General features: G+C 38.4%; 2 protein-coding genes across 10 annotated transcripts in view; both read right to left on the minus strand.

Annotated features, from left to right (window-relative positions):
* Positions 1–21,488, minus strand: part of LOC134652179 (CUGBP Elav-like family member 4) — an 849,854-nt gene that overhangs the window by 656,151 nt on the left and 172,215 nt on the right. The window lies entirely within an intron of this gene.
* On the minus strand, positions 5,870–10,396 carry LOC134652064 (uncharacterized). Of its 2 annotated transcripts, none has more exons than XM_063507218.1 (2): positions 9,399–10,395; positions 5,870–5,981 (listed from the first exon to the last, which is right to left on the minus strand). In XM_063507218.1, the coding sequence occupies exons 1-2, from the start codon at positions 10,223–10,225 to the stop codon at positions 5,969–5,971; spliced, it is 840 nt and encodes a 279-aa protein (XP_063363288.1). In that variant the 5' UTR covers positions 10,226–10,395; the 3' UTR covers positions 5,870–5,968. The 2 variants fall into 2 exon arrangements, with proteins under 2 accessions (XP_063363288.1, XP_063363296.1); XM_063507226.1 differs by lacking the exon at positions 5,870–5,981 and adding an exon at positions 8,898–9,060 and having other exon boundaries at positions 9,399–10,396.

A 21,488-nucleotide genomic window follows, 5' to 3' on the forward strand; every position in this document is an offset into this window, starting at 1 on the left:
TGAGCTTCATAAAATTAGCTTAAATGTGTATTTCTGAAGCAACAAGAAGCGGACTTGATAGTGCTGATATGTACATGTAGTTTCAAGTCTTAGTCGTATGCGTGATTTATACCGTTTTGTATTCCTTTCATTCTAAATTTGTTTCTTATGCCTTAAATTAAATCCAATAATTAAGTACATAATCAAACTATCTTAATAACCACAAAGCTATCTATTTACTTACGAGAAATAATATTTTCTTTGGTATTAAAATTTAAGCACACGCATGTCATATCAAGATATTCCCAACAGAATTTTAAAATGACTTTCCGTCGCATGGACGAAATTCTTCCGCTATCGCATTTCGAAACCAAATAAGAATCGTTTTAATTCAAAGAAGAAACTTTCAACATTTTGTGCCAATATTTCCGCATAAAAACAAAGTAAAACAGAAAGCGTGGAATCATTTTTGCAAAAAGCGAATTGAATTATTCAACTCCGGCGTTCGTTTGAATGGCGAGCCGATAGGTGAACAAAATAAAGAGGGAAAGCAAATCATTGACGGAATAATGGAATAAGAGAAAATAAGAAAACAGACCAACTAATCAGCTTTCGCGAGTTAGCTTACAAAGCTATTTGTCGTTATTACACTGATTTTAGGGACAGTATCGTTCGTAAATGAAGACGGATCGACTCGCTTCTTTTTCATTATACGCGGAATCATAATCTTTTTGATTAATACTGCAATATAAATATCCATGAAGTTTTTTGCGGGTGTGGAACGTCTGGGGGAGAGCTAGATGAATGTTCGCTGGGTCTCCCGTTTTATAAAGATTATTAGGTATGAGTAGAAATGAAAGACGGAAAGACGTAATTAGAAATAATAAATTTTAAGAAGCCTTATTTTTGTATTACATATATTATTCGAGGCACATAATGTGCTGAAATTTATACGAAGTTTATTATTGATAAAACATATAGATTGTTGGCAGATTGATATCAGGAAAAAAGCAATGACTAATCCTGAGAAAAAATATAAGAAGTTCGTTTGTGTGTCTTGTAGGTAAGTACATAATTTAAGTATGTAGGTACAAAGACTGTCTTAAAGTGTCTTAACATCAATGCAACATACTTAGTTATATATGAACGATAGAATTATAGGAGTTACTTTGTGAATTTACATTTTATACCTAGGTACCAATATCCGTTGGCTGAAAGTGGGTCGATGATGGTTCCACACAAAGTTGTAGCAGGTCAGCCAATTTACATCTTAAAGTATTACAATAGGTTGCTCAATACATTTATGGAAAACAATATTCATAGATAGCGGCATATAGCGGGCAGATATAAACGTGGAGCGTAGATTGAAGTATTTTAAAAATAGTATTGTAATACAAGGAGGTTCAGAGAATCATAATATCTAACTCAGCTTACAATTTGCACTAAAATGTCAGACTTGTGTCAATGTAATCGGCTGTCGGGATACCTACTATCAAATTTGACCCCATCATATAATTTTATGTATTTAAGCTTCAAAGTCAATTTATACACCGGCCAATTCAGTACATTTCACCCATTACATTTTAATGTGACACCGTGTCTATATTACGACTAAAGTGACGGAATTGATGCTTTATTCAAATACACTACGGGGAAGATGGTCGTAGCTACTTGTCCACATATTAGTAGTAGCTAATATCTTTTTCAATCGTGAGGCACACCACACATTTTCAACAAAAAAAAATACGTTTATTTTATCATTTGGTTAACGTCATCCATCCTACATCCAACCTTTTCATTCATTGGGGTTGGTTCTGCGTTATGAATTTGTAATTGTATGACCTAAAACTTTTCCAAAAGCCGAAAATTTAAAGGCTTATAGCTAAAACACATTTGCATTTACATCGCTCCGGGTTTTAAGCCGATAAGTCCTCAGCCAATAAAGATAGTACGGCGATATTTTACGACACTTTTATGTGTATCCCAGTTATGATATTTACTTTTCGTTTTATTACGCGTCTCGCCGAATAAGCAAATAGCAGTCCTGGGGGATGAGCGGACTATATAGGTATTATATTATATTTTTATTCTACGTCCGTCCTTCGCATGCGTTAATCTTTTAGAGATGGTGCTCTAACTGGCCATCTCCTCATGATATTTCGGGCACTTTGCAATTCCTTTTAAGTGGCTTTTTGCAGTTTTATTTTCTGTGTATTGATATTTGCGTGCGTTTCGTAAGTATGTATGTTTAGGTAGCTGACATAGATCGGGTATTACTCCATTGTCAAATTCATGTAAATTAACTGGAGTGCCGTAGGCCCGACGGCGATACAAAATAGGTATATTTAGTTTTTTTTTCTCCAAAATATTATTTTTTTCTATAAATCTGGCATTTAATGCAATGGCCCGATTATTTCGTATGTTCAACTAGGCATATTTGTGGTAAAAAAAACTAAGTGTTTTTCACCTCTACAACATCAAGTAAGATCACATTTTCTTTACGGCTACCATCAGTTTGTCACTGACATAAACGCCGTCGAGAACGTAATTTACTTTCTACACATCTCGCTCGTACTCGCATATTAGTGCAAACGAGATGTATAGCAAGTAAATTACGTTCTCGATAGCGTAAATGTCAGTTATGACACTGTCAGTGACTCATGGTACGGGCTCTTCTTAATCTAACATGTGCAGAATCAACCATGATAATAACTCACTATTAAACATATAAATAGTCGTAAATTTCAAAATCTCGTATCAAATGTTTCGCCGTCTCGCCGCGGTCGCCGTGAACGTTAACACGAACGCCGTAAACCCGGTGGCCCAATTCGCGATCGAGTGCCTTTGATGCGGCCGTAAAACACTAGGCCGAATAACCGGCCAATATCAATCAGACGGGGCGCGGTTGAAGACACGACGAATAGACAGGCTATAGATACAATTTTGTTTTAATTGGTAAGCGATATTTTGCAAGAAACAAACCTCGTAGTATGAATTACTTTGTCTAGTTTAATTTGGGTCTTGACATTTTGTAACTGGCACTCAATTTTCAATTTCTTTTCCGCAATTTTTGGGTTAGTTCCATTATGATAATCGTTTAGTTCAATTTACCTAATTTCCTTGCGAAAGATACAGGATGGAATTGAAAAAATACCCTGTATAGGTACTGACATTGTAAGCACTACAAACGTCTAGTATTTTTTTTAAACAAATACACCTTTTTCCTATCCTATGTTTACAAGGATTTGACATAATATACCCAGAAATATTAGCTCCCCTTGATAAATAGTTATGTTATCCTTAAAAATTGCATTCCTGTGAAATTAGATACGGATTAATATATTGTAGTGACTTTTTTATTTTTATGACTCAATCCAGAATCGGTTTCAAGAGACCAATGGGAAACCATTCCTGAAATCTCAAATAATTTAGTTAAAATTTCCCTATCACTAAAGAACCCAGATCATGTACCGTACAAACTCTGTTAAGAAAAATGTCTCTGGTGCAATTTGGCACCGCGTCCCCAGATGGCGCGAGCGCGCCGTCTGCGAACACCTCATTTTTTGTCCGAACTTGTTTGTCACTGGAACTTTGCGGGTTCCGGTTTATGTCTGCGATTCGATTCATATCCGGGGAAATACTTTGTGGTTAAAATTATCTACATTGGTTATTGGTTAAGTGCAGTTTAATTTTTGATTCCATAAAATGTCGTTAGACCACTTAGACCCAATGCCTTAAACCCATGATTGATATAATTAAAATATTCACTCTAATCTACAAGGTTCGGTAACTCAGTTGGTAAAGTGGTAGCTATACTGTCTCAAGTTCCAATCTCGCCCTAGGTGGTGTATTTTTCTAATTCACCTATACTCTCTAAGACTTGAGCTTTTAAGACTCATAAAAATCTTTTACTCAAAACACTGTTTACACGAGAAAACCACTGGATTCAGTTACTTAGTCGTATTAAAAAAATACGTGACGACTTTCCGCTTGGCCTTTATATCTACTTAATAACTAGCTTGTCAAGGTTGTGGGGATTCCATACATATGTGAGCTAACAGACAAAACGCCCTTCTAATCTAACGGTGCAGAACCTCCGAGGAAAGTGAAATAACCTTAATAAATAATTTCCATAAATTGCTATTCTTTCTGCCAAATACGCACTGCCGGAAACCAACTTTCCCTCTCGTTAATATTAAAGCCGCAAAACCTTTATTATTCAGAAAACAAAAAAGAAACTTGGCAATAAAAATCCCCGGACGACATTATTAGGTAAAATAATTCCTGAGTATAAATCAAATATCGCTTCTTTGCCAAGATTCGTTAAGTTCGAGGTTCCTCGAAAACCAATACAGCATTGCAATATCAATAATCAATTGGTGCATTCTTGGCTTGGCTTCAAGTCTATTACGCTGGGGGTATAAGCGCTGCACATTCAAATGTATTGCGATCCTTTTGTGGGGGAACTCGCATCTGGACAGGCCAGAGCTCGTCTTATTGCAACGTACCTACGTATTTGTCGAACACGTTGTTTGAACTGTGGGAATGATTTAAAAGATCTTGAGGCTATTTTGCTGATGTCTAACGTGAATTTTGATGAAAAGTTACCTACTTCATAGTTCTATATTTGAAGAATAGTGAGCATTCCGATGATGTAGACTCGATTCGTGACGTCAATAACCACGACAATCTTTATACATTATTAATCTGTCAGCTCCCACGGCTCATATATGAGCCAGAACGCTTATGGTGACGTCATATCGTGGGATTCGACAGGTTAATAATGTGTTATCCCATCAAAACATTATCTGTAAAAAGGTGCAAGTCTCGCAACGCTTCTACTACAAAAAAATTTTGAGATGTAATATGAAACCAAGTCGGTTATTTTGATCAGTGCCAGGGGGTGTTAAACCCGTATCAATAAGATATCTTTAATTTGTAATACGTATAATGACTTGTACTATACTTGTATATGCGTATTATACTGTTGAAACTTGGTAAGTGAACCGTATTAAGATTTTCACACAAAAATAGAAAAAAAAAACAATAAATTTTGGGGGTTCCCATACTTGGAACTAAAACTCAAAAATTTTTTTTTCATCATACCCATACGTGTGGGGTATCTATGGATAGGTCTTCAAAAATGATATTGAGGTTTTTAATATCATTTTTTTCTAAACTGAATAGTTTGCGCGAAAGACACTTCCAAAGTGGTAAAATGTGTGTGTGTTCCCCCCCCCTGTAACTTCTAAAATAAGAGAATGATAAAACAAAAAAATATATATGATGTACATTACCATGCAAACTTCCACCGAAAATTGGTTTGAACGAGATCTAGTAAGTAGTTTTTTTTAATACCTCATAAATCCCCTAAATACGGAACCCTTCATGGGCGAGGCCGACTCACACTTGGCCGCTTTTTTACAGGTAATGTTTTTGATGGGATCTCATCTTTTTTTGTAGGCAGTCCTTCTTTTCGGGTACTCATACCAATACTATGTATACACAATAATACACATATAACTAAACACATCTTCATTCATACTCACATCGTACATCGTAGACATCGTAGTGTACCTTTACTTTACCTACTATTTGTAGGAACTGCAACAGTAACTTTGTAATAGCATACATTTATATGGGATTACAAAAATACTTATGCAGTTCTTAGATCTTTAAGGCGTGACTGATATGGCAATCTTTTTAGGTTTTCTATGGCTTGATAAGCTGAAAACTACTTATGTTTAAAATTTGGAGCTTGTGGTTATGCTAGAATTACCTTAGAATTATGATGATCGTAGGTGAATGAGTGAATCAGTGTCGAAATTAAGGAACTTTGACATTGAGGTATATGCAAGTACTTAAGTGAAACAAGTGAAACAACCGGCTCTGATAGATGCTCGTTTATTACTGGTAATTGTACATTACAAGTAGCCGCGCCTGTGTGCGTGCGGGCGCACACATGCAAATACACCACATTTCTCCACCGTTAATTGTAAGACCTGCCAATATAATAAACAATACATCAGTATTTAATACTACCTAATAAGTATAATAACTAACACACACAAAATAATAACATTAACTCTTATAACTAATCTTTTTATCTCTAGGCCTTAAATTCGGTCTAGTAATTGTCGGAAGCGGCGGCGGCAACCGCGCGTCGGCAGTGACGGCGGGCGCGGGCGCCTCCTCCGCGGCAGGTGCCACCGCGCACTCCGGCACCTCCGCGGCCGGCGCGCGCGGCCCCTCACGCTCCTCTACTTCCTCCTCCTCCCCAGAGAGCCCTGTATCGTAATACTCATCGGCCTCATCGCTCACTACGTTATGCGGCTGTACATCCGCCCGTAAAGGACTGTCTGCCCGTGGGGAGGGGGGCGGAGGGAGCGCGCACGCCGCCAGGGGCGCGGGGGCAGCCGGAGCCGGCGGCGGCTCGACTGGTGGTGACCACGAGTCCTCGTCAGCCCCGGCATCCTCGCTTACATTAATCACGTCAGATGGACCACCTGTATACGATAGCATTTGATCTACGTGGCGTCTACATACAGTATTTTTAGTGTGCACATAAATCAAAAACATTCTGTTACCAATTTTATTTTGAATGGTGCCTAGAACCCAGATCTCTTTTTTTCCAGTAAACCATTTAACCCATACTTGATCCCCGACATTAAATTTTCTACAATCGTCTATAACAGTTTTATCTATACTTTCATTAACATCTGGTATCACGAGATCCAACCGTGATCTTAAATTACGGCCCATCATCAAACTCGCTGGAGTTTGACCCGTAGAACAATGGGGAGTATTACGGTACTCGAATAATAAACCCATCAGTTTATCCTCTACTTGTGACTTATCTGTTTTATCTATACATTTAATCATCTTTTTACATGTTTTCACAGAATTCTCGGCCTGGCCATTGCTGGCCGGGTGATAAACTGGAGAAGTGACGTAACGAATGCCGTTCATTGCGCAAAATGAATTAAATTCGGCGGAATTAATTTTAATATCATTGTCGGATACAATGACATTCGGTACGCCATATCTGGAAAATATTTCCTTAAGTTTACATATCAGCGCTCGAGTAGTAGTACCTTTGTCCATCAATAGACACTCTAACCATTTACTATAGGCGTCTATGACAATTAAATACATTTTCTGATGAATAGACATGTAATCGATATGCACCCGGTATCAGGCAGAGGGAGGACGCGGCCAGGGCGCGGGAGCGGCGCGGGGCGGGGCGGCGCGCACGGCCACGCACGCGGCGCATGAGCCGATCCAGCGCTCGATATCGCCGTCAATGTTAGGCCACCACATCTTACCGCGCGCGATACTTTTTGTCTTGACAATACCTAAATGTCCGGTGTGCAATTCACGTAACAGCTGATCTCGAAATACTGTCGGAATAACCACCCGGTGACCGCGGAAAAGAATACCATTATCTATTTGTAAGTCTGCTTTGCATCTAAAATAAGGTAGAATAGATGCACAGCTTATCTTTCGCGGCCAACCGAGACTCATATACTTAAAAACTTTTTTTAATGTGGTGTCATTTCCGGTAGCCTGTCTTATTTTATCAGCTGTCACGGGAGTCACACTTTCATCTAAAAAATTTAAATAAGACACGTCATCGTTATCTTCGTTATGGCCATCATTTTCCATGTTAGGCAACGGCGCACGAGAAAAATAATCAGCTACGAGGTTATTCGCACTACTTATGTACTGAACCTTATAATTGTACGCTGATAAAATAATTGCATAACGCTGTAGCCGGGAAGCGGTCATGACAGGAATGCCGTTATTTTTGCCGAAAATTGACAACAAAGGCCTATGGTCGGTTTTTAAAACGAACGGATCTTGCCTTCCATACAGATACTGGTGGAACTTTTTAACACCAAATATTATTGCCGCCGCTTCTTTCTGAAGTTGACTGTAATTCCTCTCGCTAGCGTTGAGCGAGCGCGAGGCGAACGCGAGAGGGCGCTCGGCGCCGGTAGCCGGGTCGCGTTGTGCCAGAAGGGCACCTAACCCGCCAGGTCCTGCATCCACACTAAGCACTGGCTGAGCCTCCGGGTCAAAATGAGCCAGCACGCGCTCGGAGCCCAGCTCCTTTTTTACTGCCTGAAACGCCTCTTCTTGTGAACGTCCCCACTCCCACTTGGCCTCCGCGCGCAGTAGCTCGTGTAAAGGACTTAACATGTTCGACGCGTTCGGTATGAAACTACGGTAATAATTTACGAGTCCTAAAAAACTCTTTACCTCCGTTACATTAGTCGGCCTTGGTGCTTTGTGAATAGCTTCCACCTTTTTTTTGAGACGTTTGTAAGCCATTTTTATTGATAACGTAGCCTAAATAAGTTACACTATCACCTAAGAAAACACATTTCTCTTTCTGTAACTTTAAACCTGCATCGCTAAACCTAGTCAAAACCTCTCGCAATCGCACCAAATGGATTTCGTTCGTCGGTCCCGTTACGCACACGTCGTCCAACCAACAGCTGACTCCGTCAATACCTACCAACAACGACTCCATAGCGCGTTGAAAAATAGCAGGGCCGTTGGCGAGACCATATACTAGCCTAGTATATTTATAAAGACCCTTCGTGGTGCTAATGGTCGTAAGCGCCTGAGAGCTATCAGACAAAACGAACTGATTGTACGCGTTGCTAAGGTCTAATTTCGTGTAACTTTCACCACCGCCTATTTTAGCAAACACCTCCTCTATACGCGGCATCGGGTACTTATCGATAACCATGTCTTTATTTAACGTGACCGAGAAATCTCCTGCAATTTTGACTTTGCCATTTTCCTTCAAAACAGGCACGATAGGCGTTGCGTATTCAGAAAAATTAACCGGTACGAGTATACCTAAATCTACCAGCCGGTCGATTTCTTCCTCTACCCGTTTTTTTAGAGCAAACGGAACTGACCGCGGTTTGAAAAACTTAGGTTTAACGTTCTCTTTCAATTGCAAGTGGACTTTGAACTTATTAAATTTGCCCAACCCTTCTTCGAATAAACTCCTAAATTGATTTAACAACCTTGTTACCTCACTCGAGCTCTGATTAATGTTTACATCTGTAACAAATTTGTTATCTACAGTGAATGACAAATTAAACTTTGTCATAAAATCACGGCCTAATATTGGCGGACCGCCGTTTTTTATAACGTAAATTTTCAAAAGTCTTTCTTTTAACATAAATTTTACTTTTGCAACGAAAAAACCTATTGGCGTTATTTTATGATAATTGTATAGACACATTTTTAAATCACTTTTATATAATGAAACATTAGGGAACATTTCTTTGTATAATTTGTCATTAATAATGGTAGCACCGGAGCCCGAGTCCAGTTCCATGTTCAATTCAAGGTCATTAATAGATACATTAAGTAATATTGGCTTATAGTTAACGTACCTTAAGCTTAGAAGTTTACATTCCTGGCAATTATCACAGTCTCCACCTTCTGCCGAGAACTCTGTCGCTTCAACATTGTTCACGCGACACTTGGACTGCTTTTTGGAAGTACACACTTTCTTGAGGTGTCCTTTTTCACCACACAGCTGGCACCGGTAGGACTTGTATCGGCACCTACTCTCGTCGTGGCTCCTCATACCGCACACCGAGCAGGTCCTCGCCTCGGGGTCCCGGCGGCCGGCGGACGGCTGCGCGCCCGCCCGGTACACCGGCTCCTGCTTCACGGTCACGGCCACCGCGTCTGCGCGCGCCTTCTGCGCACACTCCGTCTGCTGTGCCAGCTCCATCGCCTTCGCCAGCGTGAGCGTGGTGACGTCCTGCTCGAAGAGTCGCTCGCGCTCCTTGCCGGCGCGTAGCCCCAGCACGAACTTGTCCAGCAGCAGCATGTCCAGCGAGGTTCCAAACTCGCAGTGCACGGCGAGTCCTCTGATCCTAGCCGCCCACTTCTCGACACTCTCCCCCACGTCACGCGTTGCCTCGTAGAATTTGCTCTTATCAGCGAAGGTACACCTCTTCGGAGTAAAATGACCGTCGAGCACCTTCAACAGCTCGTCGTACCCAACGACTTCTACCTTTTTTGGGTACACAAGGTTCTTCAATAGCCGGTATGTATCGTCATGCAGGTGTGTCAGTAGCACTGCCTGCTTCATCTCATCTTTAATTTCGTTTAAAATGATGAACTGCTTCAAACGACTACTGAAAATTTCCCATTCTTGGGTATTATGGTCAAACTGACTTAAATTTCCGATAGAAGTTTTAGTAGCCATTATAACGGTTATTTCTAAATACACACGCGGGTAAGACGCGGATCGTCGCCAGTGAGGTATATGCAAGTACTTAAGTGAAACAAGTGAAACAACCGGCTCTGATAGATGCTCGTTTATTACTGGTAATTGTACATTACAAGTAGCCGCGCCTGTGTGCGTGCGGGCGCACACATGCAAATACACCACAGACATACAATAATTCTTAAACTACAAGTTCAAATTGAATGTTTTTGAGAATATATCTTAAGTATGTTAAACCCTATATATTACTGAAAATTCAGGGTTCTAGCTTTAGCCAGAACAAAATTACAGGACGTCGAAAATGGCCTGAATTTCTTCGAGAAAAGGATGGTACGGCCGTGCCTCTTTGTTTTGCTCGACTTGGCGGGGGCACTGCCGTGCCCCCAGATAAGGTTCTACTTATTCCATCATAATATTTACTATATGTATAGCTCGATATTTGTCAGAACTAAGATCAGTGAGTACTTCTTAAACTGTATTAATAATGTTAGGATTAAATCAGATTAAAATGAACTTTGTTACCATGAATTATGAAACTAAGAAATTATTTCATACCATCAGGTGTAGGAGCAGCGGCCTTTTACAGCTTATCGTGAAATAGAAATAAAATAGCACGTAAAAAAAGGATGTTTCTAATGTGGATAAAATAAATGGATGTGTTTGAAATACGACTGTTGTTATAAAAGGTAATTCGTACGCTTTCAGTGCCCTGATGCGGGAAGCGGTAAAGATCCAAAAAAACCCAGCCCTACCAATTCATGCGGAGTTTCTGAACCCAGCCAACTGTCGCCTAAAATCCAGGAATGCCTCTTACAGTATCTTTAAGGGTCTTGTCGATAGTTGTTTCAACCTGAAGCGTGAGTGGTCACAGTCGTGGAACTCACTGATGGCGGGAAAGCTGGGCTCCGGAATCACTCCAGGTGCCATAATCAAAGGATCTGACCTCCCAAGACGGCACTGGTGCAACCTCAACAGACTTCGCACTGGCCATGGTCGCTGTGCTTACTACAAACACCGCTGTGGATGGGTGGAATCCCCGGCTTGCATTTGTGGCGAGACTGCACAAACAATTCAGCACATTATAGAGGATTGTCCCATAACGCGCTATGCCAACGGACCTCCTGAAGACCTGATCGTCCTTAGCGACGAGGCCACCAAGTGGCTGATTGGACTTAATTTGAATTTATAACTGTTTGTTTCTGTTTATTATACTACGCCATACGATTAAATAAATAGTGCTGAAGAAAATATTTCCTAACCATAGCCAGTTGTGGCATTAATAGCCAAATAGCCATTTTTTCCGAGAAAGCATTTAAGGTTTGATGGGATTCAAAACATGTTTTGTGTATATTACACAAAGGTTTAAAACGGGAAGACGTTTAAGTAATGAAGACTTGACGTAGCGAGTCTTTAGACTCAAAATTAACTCATATTTACGACATATATTTCGTTAAAGTTGTCCCTAATAATCCGTCAACCAACAAAGTGTAAGCAGCTTATAATAAAATCTTTCATAAATACAACACACAATTTTCTGAAAGAAATACACTAAAGATAATGTAAAAAGTGTTTTTCTTGAAGTCACTCAACTTAATTAAGTTCTTATGGCATTTCGTCCCAGTAAACACATCAGTAAGGCTAGCTATAAGTAGTTAATTTACAAATTGATTCTAGACGCGGCTTGGCACCGACCGCGGGCCACCGTTCCGTGTCTATTTGCATAATCGTAGGGCCTGATCCGACAATCGACTGCTATACTTTGTATAAACCTGGTTACATTTAATCTGGGCACAAGAATTTAAACAATTTTGGGATACATTGTTAAACAAATATACCTACTAATCTGCAGTATGAAAACTTAAAACAAGTTCGAAAAGTTTAGGAATTCTTAACATTTATAATTATTCTAACGTTGCCTACCCGCAATTGTATGCACTTAAGTATTATATACAATACAATTGTATTTACTTATAACATATTAAATTATAATATTTTACTTCCTAAATGCAATCTACCTAATTTAATTTCTTTTCGCCAAATTCTTTCCATCTGAAACCATTATACCTAATCTTTGGTTATCAAAAGTAAGTTTTGTAGCTAAAGTGAAGAAAAGTAAAAAAGTGACAAATAAGATATATACAGTGTATTACTAAAAGAAATTAAAAACTAGCTTAAGTCTAAAATAGGCCCTTGAGGCATTGTACCAAGGATGCTGGCGACATTTCCTCGCTGTATCGCAATGCTGATACGTTGTGCGAGATAGCCGCCAGCTCTTCGGTCACCAGTTACGTCAACCAGACGCTTCGCGATTTCTGCGAACAACTTATGCGCGCTGGGACCCCATGAACCCCAAATTCAAAGTCATGGGCATTTATTTTCTCTGTATATATTCATTCCTGTTTACTTTAAAGGCATTTAATTAAACTGTAGACTTCATTAACTTTACCATCCTTCATCCATTACAAAAACACGTCATCAACAAAGTTTCTTCGATCCAAACTCGAGTATAAAGAGGCTTTCAGCACATCATTAACCTCGGTGATATTATCTATTCGCCGTGTAATAGACAGTTGATTTGGCCTGTCATACTTGTCAGCGTGACTTGCAGTTTTGTTGACGGGGTTAGAAAGCTGAAGACGGGTAGAATCCGAACGAAATAGTGACGGAAAATCGGAAACTATAATGAATAAGCAAGCAAAATGTAAAATACATACTTACCTCGTTGAGTCATTTTTATTTATTTTATTATTTATTTAATAAAAGTACAGTGATACTCTTAACTATAATCATAGCCCCGCAAAACTCAACAATGAGACTGTGGGGTCATCAGTCTCTGGTTATGTAACTTAATATAACTTAAAGTAGGTAAATTAATGACTACAATGTATTATTGTAATGTTTTTTTAACATACTGCCGTATTCGAACTTCAAGAGACGACACGTACTAGATCCATTCTAGATGAGACGTTATAGTTTAGATTTCAACTAGTTCTCTTTTGCAGCGCAATTCGGGCAACCAATGTCACTTTTACGATAGATCGTGTTAGATATCTATTAGATGTGAATTCGATCTCTATTAAGTAATATCTTGTGGAAATCGTTCAAGAGTATCTCCAGAATCGCGGAAATATCAAATTTGACAGGTTAGATCTTAAACATATCGTTATCGTATCTTGGCGATGTCTAAAAGATATCTAATAGATGTCTATTACAAAATCCGAATCGGGCCCATAGATTTAAATTTGGACTTCTTGTTTTCACGTCTTATGGCTTCAGGCAAACTATTGAGTAAGTATGGAATTATTTTTCTAAGTGTTCTATCCCCGTAGTAGTTATTAATTCTAGAAACGGATAGTTTGCCTGAAGTCACAGCCTTTGTGATGCCAATTGCTATCATTTTATATGTTTTTCAAAACACTAAACGAAAAAATTCTACGTTTTCTACGACTACTAGAAATTGCACAATACAACATTCTGCAACAGAGCTAAAAAATAATTCTTGCATTAGTTTTGTGGTACTTAAGTATATAAAATTTGAGGATTCGTCATACAACATGTTCTATAGATTAATGCAAAAACTGTTTCGTGAATATACTAAGTTTAGATATTTATAGACCGAGCGAAAAGGGACGGTCTCTGTTAAAAATGCTTTCGTATGTTGTCCTCCTCTACAGGTCGCATTTCTCATTCGATTCTCATAAAATTTTATCAGCCCTATGTGGCAAATCCAAATCGAATCACATCCGAAATCATCGAAGCGTAAACTTGTGTTAATTTCACAGTCGGAAGAGTATCATATCCCAATTATGCGTAATTATTACCAATTAATTACGTTTCAATATTAAACGCTTATTGTTTGAATTCATATCACCAAATTAAATTGATTTTATCTAAAGACTATGATACTGATTATTAGCGTTGCTGCAGTTTTCAAACATTATTATAATTTTGCAAAAAGGATGGCAATTGTATTGATGTTTCTATTGCATTTATTTTAATATCCAACTTTGTCTCCCCTTTTATAAGACCCCTGAAAAATTGAAACAGCGCCATCTAGCTACCTGTAATCGAAATCTATCGAAGAACCTAGCACTCAAATCAGTTCATCCCTAAATTGCACTTGACCGATTTTTTATATATTTTTTTGTAAGATATTGTCCTGAATTATTGAATTAATAATGAACTCTAAAATAAGTTAAACTTTCTCTCTTTTCGAGCCGAGCAAATTTTGTTATGTAGGTATGTGAATATGTACATACACAAAAAAAAATTAAGTAAGTATACTCATATTGTATACTTGATTATACCACCACAATCTGTTTTCCCTAAAATAACTTTCTTGCACTTCTCCATTAAAGTCATTAAAGACAATGGCACAAATTACGTCAAAACCATTTCCTTAACACACGTGCCTTATCAGGGCGTATTTAGCCGTCGACACGAGTGTCAAATACAATAAAAAGCCTGTATTATAGCAATTAGGCGACTTGTCAGAACGCCCAAACATAATGGCTAACTTAATAAGTCACGCAGAAGTTAGAGCCAATAGGACGGCGGGAGTTGGGTGTTCAGTTATTGGGAAAGTTGGGGTGCGTTACTCAGTCGGCTTGAGAGGCATTTGAGCATTAGAAATTCATGTCACTTCGCAGTAAATTGTGTTCGTACCTTAGGATGTACTGACTTGAGACTACAGACCACCCCAACTGTAGCTGTAGTCTGTGTGTAAAATGAGACCATATTGACACAAAGTTGTACAGTTTGAATGTCATTTCTGGTCACATTTCATTTTTGTGTATGCAAAATTTTAAAAATATATGTAATATTTTTAAAATTATATATTTTTCTTGTATATGCTAAAAACAAGTTTATAAAAGAATATTATTGTATAATAGTTATTAGAAAGACTGTGAAATTTAACGTTAAGTGGTAATTAATAACTGATGCAGGGTTTTTCTTTCCAAATATTATCATGTTGATGAAATGTGTATGAAAGAAAAAATATGTTGTAACTTTATTACAAAATAATGAAGAATAATCAAAAGAAAAACTTTTTTCTTTATCATTTTGTAATAAGTTAATTACCTATATTTTACACCTTTCAATTTGAACGCTCTAACTTCAACCACACCTTGATACAGTTAAATTTTATTCTTAACAACATAATGGGTAGCAACATTTCGGCACTCACACCCGTAAAACACATGCGAACAGCGCGGCAATTATATTTTATTAGTCCGACTGTACTATTTGCGTGCTCTGCTCTATTGCAACTGACTGTACTTGAAAATGGGGCTAAATAACAACGTCATTAAGTTTAATGCTCATGAGTTCATGTTAAGACGTTACGTTTCGTAGTCGTTTTACTTCTATGATTATTTGGTGCTTCAAAAGTGCTTGCAGAAAATCTGTGCCGTAAATCCATACAGTTTTACTATATAATAGTCCACAAGTTAATAAAGTATCAGTATCAATGTTATTTTTGGTATTCTCTGGGTGTTTTCTGTCAATTATGGAAATATTTTGCCCCCGAACTCCCAATGGCAACTCTGTGATGCGGGCCAGTAAAAATATATATATGGGACAATCTTGTACTAGACGAGGGAGGATACATAATAAATAATAAATAGATACCGATAAATACTTAAATACGTAGAAACCACACATAATTAACTCAGGAATATACAGTGTGTAAATCCAATACGGGCGAATATTTAAACGGTGGTTAGCATAGGACCTAAAAAGTATATTGAGATAGATTTTACTTAGAAATGCATTGAAAATTATAACCATACAAAATAATTCGGCCCGCAATGTAATACACCACACACGTTACGGGATACGAGCTTTTTAAAGTAACTGTCAACGCTTGTTGGCAGTTACTATGAAAAGCTCGTATCTCGTAATGTCATTATCATCTTGTTTCTTAATGTTTACAGTACATTGCTGCTCGGTACATGTGGAAAAAATTAATCACGGGGTCATAATTAAGTGTAACTTAAAAAAAAACATCTTAATTAATGATAAGACGGGTAAATTCTATATCTGGTTTAATTTATTGCCCGTATTTGACTTACACACTGTATATCTAATACATTTAAACGAGCAATTCTTGTTTATTTATATATATATGTCGGAATCGTGGGCGTATCATACTATCAGGAGCACATCAGGACCTTCAATTATGGATGGCGAGCCCTCGTCAATGAAATACGTTATTCAACTCACAGTCTTTACTGGATAAGCCTGATTACAAATCATAGCACACGTTACACTTCTTAATCAAAGCAAACCAGTGGATTAGACCCAGGAACCGCCACAGACGTCATCTTCTCCCGTTCGGTCTCATCATGTTCCCATCTGAAGATCGATTGACGGCATAACTTCAATTGTTCTGGATTTCATTTGTTTTGGACAGCGCACTCTATGACGCCTTGGCGGAACTGCGCCGAATGCCACTCAGGTGTACACATAACACCCTAGTTTGCTCTATTTGTCAAAGATTGCGTGTTGAAACGCCTCTTGAAGGCAAAAGATGGCACATTTCAGCCATTCTCCGTTTGTCATTCAATGCTTTGACCAAACACCCTTACACTTGCGCTATCACGACGCGCCATTCATCGTGACACAATGGCCCCCAAATAATCTAGACGCACCAGCGTCATAGCGGAATCTGACGGAATAAGAAGGTGGCCCCATTATGTGGCAACAAAAGCCTCACACTGAATATCCCGTACTAGTGTTGGTTAAGACTCGAGTCCTTTGAGTCCGCTACTCGACTGTTTTTCAGACTCATATAATTACAAATACAATAAGTTGGAACTCGAGTTTGTTGTAGAGACTTGTCCTTTTCAGAGAACTCTCGTTTTATTACAAAAAAAAATCAAGATGTGTTGTCTTCATGTAAAATTAATGGAATAGGTATAACGTACAATAAGTACAATAACGCTTACTTTCTTTACTGCTACTAGTATTTTGACAAAGCCAACAAAATTGTTGACGGAGTCTTCCTTCCGAGGCTCGAGTCCTCTTGAGTTGCGCTTAAAATAAAAATAAAACTCTACTCTCCCGGTACTCTCTCTCTACTCGGTACTTTTTTAGCGCGAATTTTATAAAACGAGTCGAGTTCCTCAAATGTAGACTCAAAAGACTCGAGTACCCACCAACATTACCCCGAACCAGCTGCAACATTATAATAAAAGGTAACTGCGAAGGTTTCCTGGATAAAATTTTATTGTGAACCATCGACAAAAGACGAGCGAACAAAGGTCGAGGAATAATTCACAACGGAGTGTGTTAGCCGACGGGACGGGTGGGCTCTTCCAATTGAAATGATGACAATTTACAATCTTAGTATTGGGGTAAGCTGAAAGCGCTCTGTCGGTTCTAATTTGAAAAGTGTATCTGGCAAAGCTTTAGGAAGCTTACGGTCCAAGCTTCTAAATTGTTACGTTAAGAATGTTGAACTAAATAGAGAATCGTGAAGAAGGCTGATGCTTACCTTTGGACTTTAAACTTTGAGACCGTCAAATAACTATTAAACGTGGGTCTCTATTGTTTCCCAAAAAGTTTTAAGTCATAATGTATTGTTTGCCCGCATTTACGTTAGTTATAATTTATTTGGTTCAGAAACGCGCCACTTTTCAGGATCGCCTTAAAACAAATCTTACCTAACCTAAGCTATCTATAGGATAACCTTACAAAACTCCTGAAAAGTTAACGGTTTCAGTTTTTGGTCTAATGCTAATATGACAAACAATACATCATACCTTAAAACTTTATGGGAAACAAAGGGACCCCCTAAAAGTTGGTAAATAAATAAATAATTAGTGTCAAATAGTGTGTCAATGCGTGAAAAGCATCAGAGTAGCTCAGATGGTCATAATTTTCGTTTCTCCTTTAATTTAAAAATTGTAACTTCCTTTGATATTCGGTCAAGATGCGCGAAACGTGAACACTCTCAGTTACGGTTATGTGTGTACTTTGTGAAGATATTATAACGCGGCTTCATAAAAGCGAGCCGGGACCTAATAACGACTTTATTTTTCACACCTGAGTCTTGCTTTGTTGTGCTTTCAAGCAGGTTTTCTCATGTAAGTATAATATGATATTTGTTTATGTTTAAATTAATACATATAAGTATCTAGAAAACCTTTACACGCTGCATTTGGGGTTTAAATTGTTTAGTTTCAATTACTCAGACCTTACTTTAGAACTGTAAATGTTCTAACTATAATTAACACTGATAATAAATATTTAGGGACAATCTCATTGGTCTGTTAATTATTCCTTTTGTTTATGGGGGTAGGCACGATCACCCACTTTATAAGTACTACTTCTGTGCTTATGTAAATTGTAAAATGTTGCTTGCAACAGTATTGATACAATCTATCAAAAACCAGTTTAGTTTACATAATACCAAACTGCACTCATGTTTATAGTGAGCGTTAAAAATTCACCGATTTCACAAAATATGAAAAAACGTAAGCATCGATCAAATACAAAAGCTGACGCGTGATACCGTGGACATGGAGGGTTTAAGTTATAAACGTCTTGACAATAACAGACAGAGTAAGAGTGTCTACAGAATGTACCGCGGGCAACCGTTATTCCACGTTTTAGCTGTGCAAGGCTACAAATTTCTAAAGAAACGCACGGCTGCCAACCTGTCTACTTAGGTAAGTCGTGGAGATGGAAATGTTGTCGCATAGAGTGATGGCAGAAAGAAGCCAGTAATCGGTAAAATGAGAATATTCCTGTGTGTCTCTCATATCATAGACTTCATAGAGATTTTATTATATATACCGTCTCTTTCCCATCATAGGTAAAAAGGCCTTTTCCAACTTTTCAAAAGTTGCGCTGTTATCTCTTTCGTCGTCCCTGCCTAAGTGGTGTCTGGGGGCTATGTATAAAACAAGTACACGCTAAATTGTGCAAAGTTTTTGGTAAAACAGGTGCCTTTTTATAACTTATTCAGAACGCCTGAAGTGTTTGGTGTCCGGGGCTATAATTGGTATGGTGTAAGTGACATATCCACATTTTTTTCCGTAATCTCGCGTAATAAATTTTCAAGTCAAAGATACCGTTCGGAATGAGACTACACCAGCATTACTGCAGCAGTATTGCAGTGCGACATTACTATCGACTTCATAGCTGCCGCGAATACAAATTCCGGCAGCAACATCAATTTTGCTGTTTCTGCAAGAAACGTCATAAAGGTCATAATATCTATATAATAATTTTGGTTTTGAAGCCCCGAGTCGAATCCTTTAGGTAATAAGTATTTTTAACCACAAATTAAAAACAACCGAGCCTCCCAATAGAGTCCTTCAACCTTTTTTAAACTTCAATAAATAACTATAGAAGGCGTTATTGTATGATGTGTGTATCTCATCAAATATGCATAGAGATTGTTTTTTTTTTAACTGAAAGTAACCAAAAAAGGACTCAAGTCGCTGCAAAAGACTCGGGTTTTATAGCAATTTAAAAAGAACTCGAATATTGACTCAATTTTATGTGTCTAAAAAACGGAGTCGAGTCTCAAAACAGAGGACTTGAGTCTTGAGAGACTTGAGACTTAACTAATAGTACTCGCTGCAAGTCATCACTTGCTCCACACGCTAGATCTATCGCCCGACCCTAATCAATATCCGCTTGTTATTTGCCGACATGACGTTTTTATTAAATAAACGCCAATACTAACTGTAGTGCCAATAGATGTGCCAGCGCCAAGTATTATGATAAATGGGCCTCGCATCTTCGGTTTAGGCGGAGTACCTATGCATGGTAGCGGCTGAATGCAATACAGCTAATATGATTGCTGGTATCCATTATTCGTGCAGGTATACGCCTAAATTTTACTATGCTAAAAAAAAGTGAGGTACTCAGAAAGTGACAAAGTCAGAAGGTGCCGTTCTCAGAATGTGACGAACTCAGAATGTGCCGTTCTCAGAAAGTGACGTACTCAGAATGTGACGAACTCGGAAAGTGACAAACTAAGAATGTGAAGTCCTCAGAACGTGACCTAATTCGAAAGTAACCTCCTAGGAATGTGACATAGGTACTCCGCCTAAACCATAGAAAATATTAAAGAGGTTAGAACGGCTATCGCGCGCAGTTAGTATTGGAACCGGTGTCGCCGCTCGTTCCTCTCCACATTTCCACATTTCTCGCGCAACGGTAGTAAAAACTTGTGTGCGTGGTGAATGGATACGCCTCCTTTAGACAGATTTGATGTCTGGCTTCTTAATCTGAACGTTATTGTAGCGCAAAAGCCATGTTTAAGTTTTTCGGTCAGCGCGGGCGAGTACTAGCATGCGAGCGTTTGCTCATAACCGGCGGCGACACGTACCCTGCTCGCATCGCCATTCTACTTGTTCTGTGGCCTAAACCACATCTTCTTACTGTTTGGAGGTTCGAGAAAACGGAAAAAGTGACAAGTGATAACATACTCGAAGTATGTTACAAAAGAAGAACCGAAAAATATATTTAATAGGTAAAATACTTCTAGTTTATGATAGAAAGATTTTTCTGGGTCATTCTATAGGTGACATTTGTATGGCAACTGCAGCTAAATAATGTTTGTAACATTACTGCTGCGGTCTTGACGTGGGCGCTGTATCTGTCAATTTCCATGATAAAATGAGTGACGTTATCTGCTACATTACTTCCGCGATTATGGCGTTCAATTTGTCAATTTTAACAAATAAATTGGCAGATATGTTGGAAGCATCAACTCCGGCGCAGTAATGTCACAACAGTAATGCAGCTGCAGTTGCTATCGAAATGTCACATTAAACAGAATAAATTTTATAATATGAAACACTCTGTTCATTCGGTTTCGGTCATTTCTCTAAAATGGTGTACGTCTGTTATGATAAGGTGGAAAATAAAACACCTATCTATAAAAAGGTAAAATTATATCCTTGAAATTATACGAGTATGCAGCTGACTTACCTGTTAGGGTAGTTGGTTAGGGTGTAGGATTCCTGACAGCTTAAATATATAAACTGTACGTACCTGTAATCAATACAAAAACACATTAATAAACACATTTCTTCAAACGAACACTGGAAAAATTCAAAGTAGGTAGTTCTCAAATTTGGGTCCGTTCTAAAGTTACACATATTACTAGTAGATCCAATGTCTATCAAACTTTATAAAAATTTGAAAATTTTTGGGGTTGTTTGGGAGGTTAGCGATTTTAGGTGGTCTCAGGAACAGCAGACGGGGCTCTTCAATGACT

This window comes from Cydia amplana, chromosome 1 (genome assembly GCF_948474715.1).
Source record: "Cydia amplana chromosome 1, ilCydAmpl1.1, whole genome shotgun sequence".
Lineage (NCBI taxonomy): Eukaryota > Metazoa > Arthropoda > Insecta > Lepidoptera > Tortricidae > Cydia > Cydia amplana.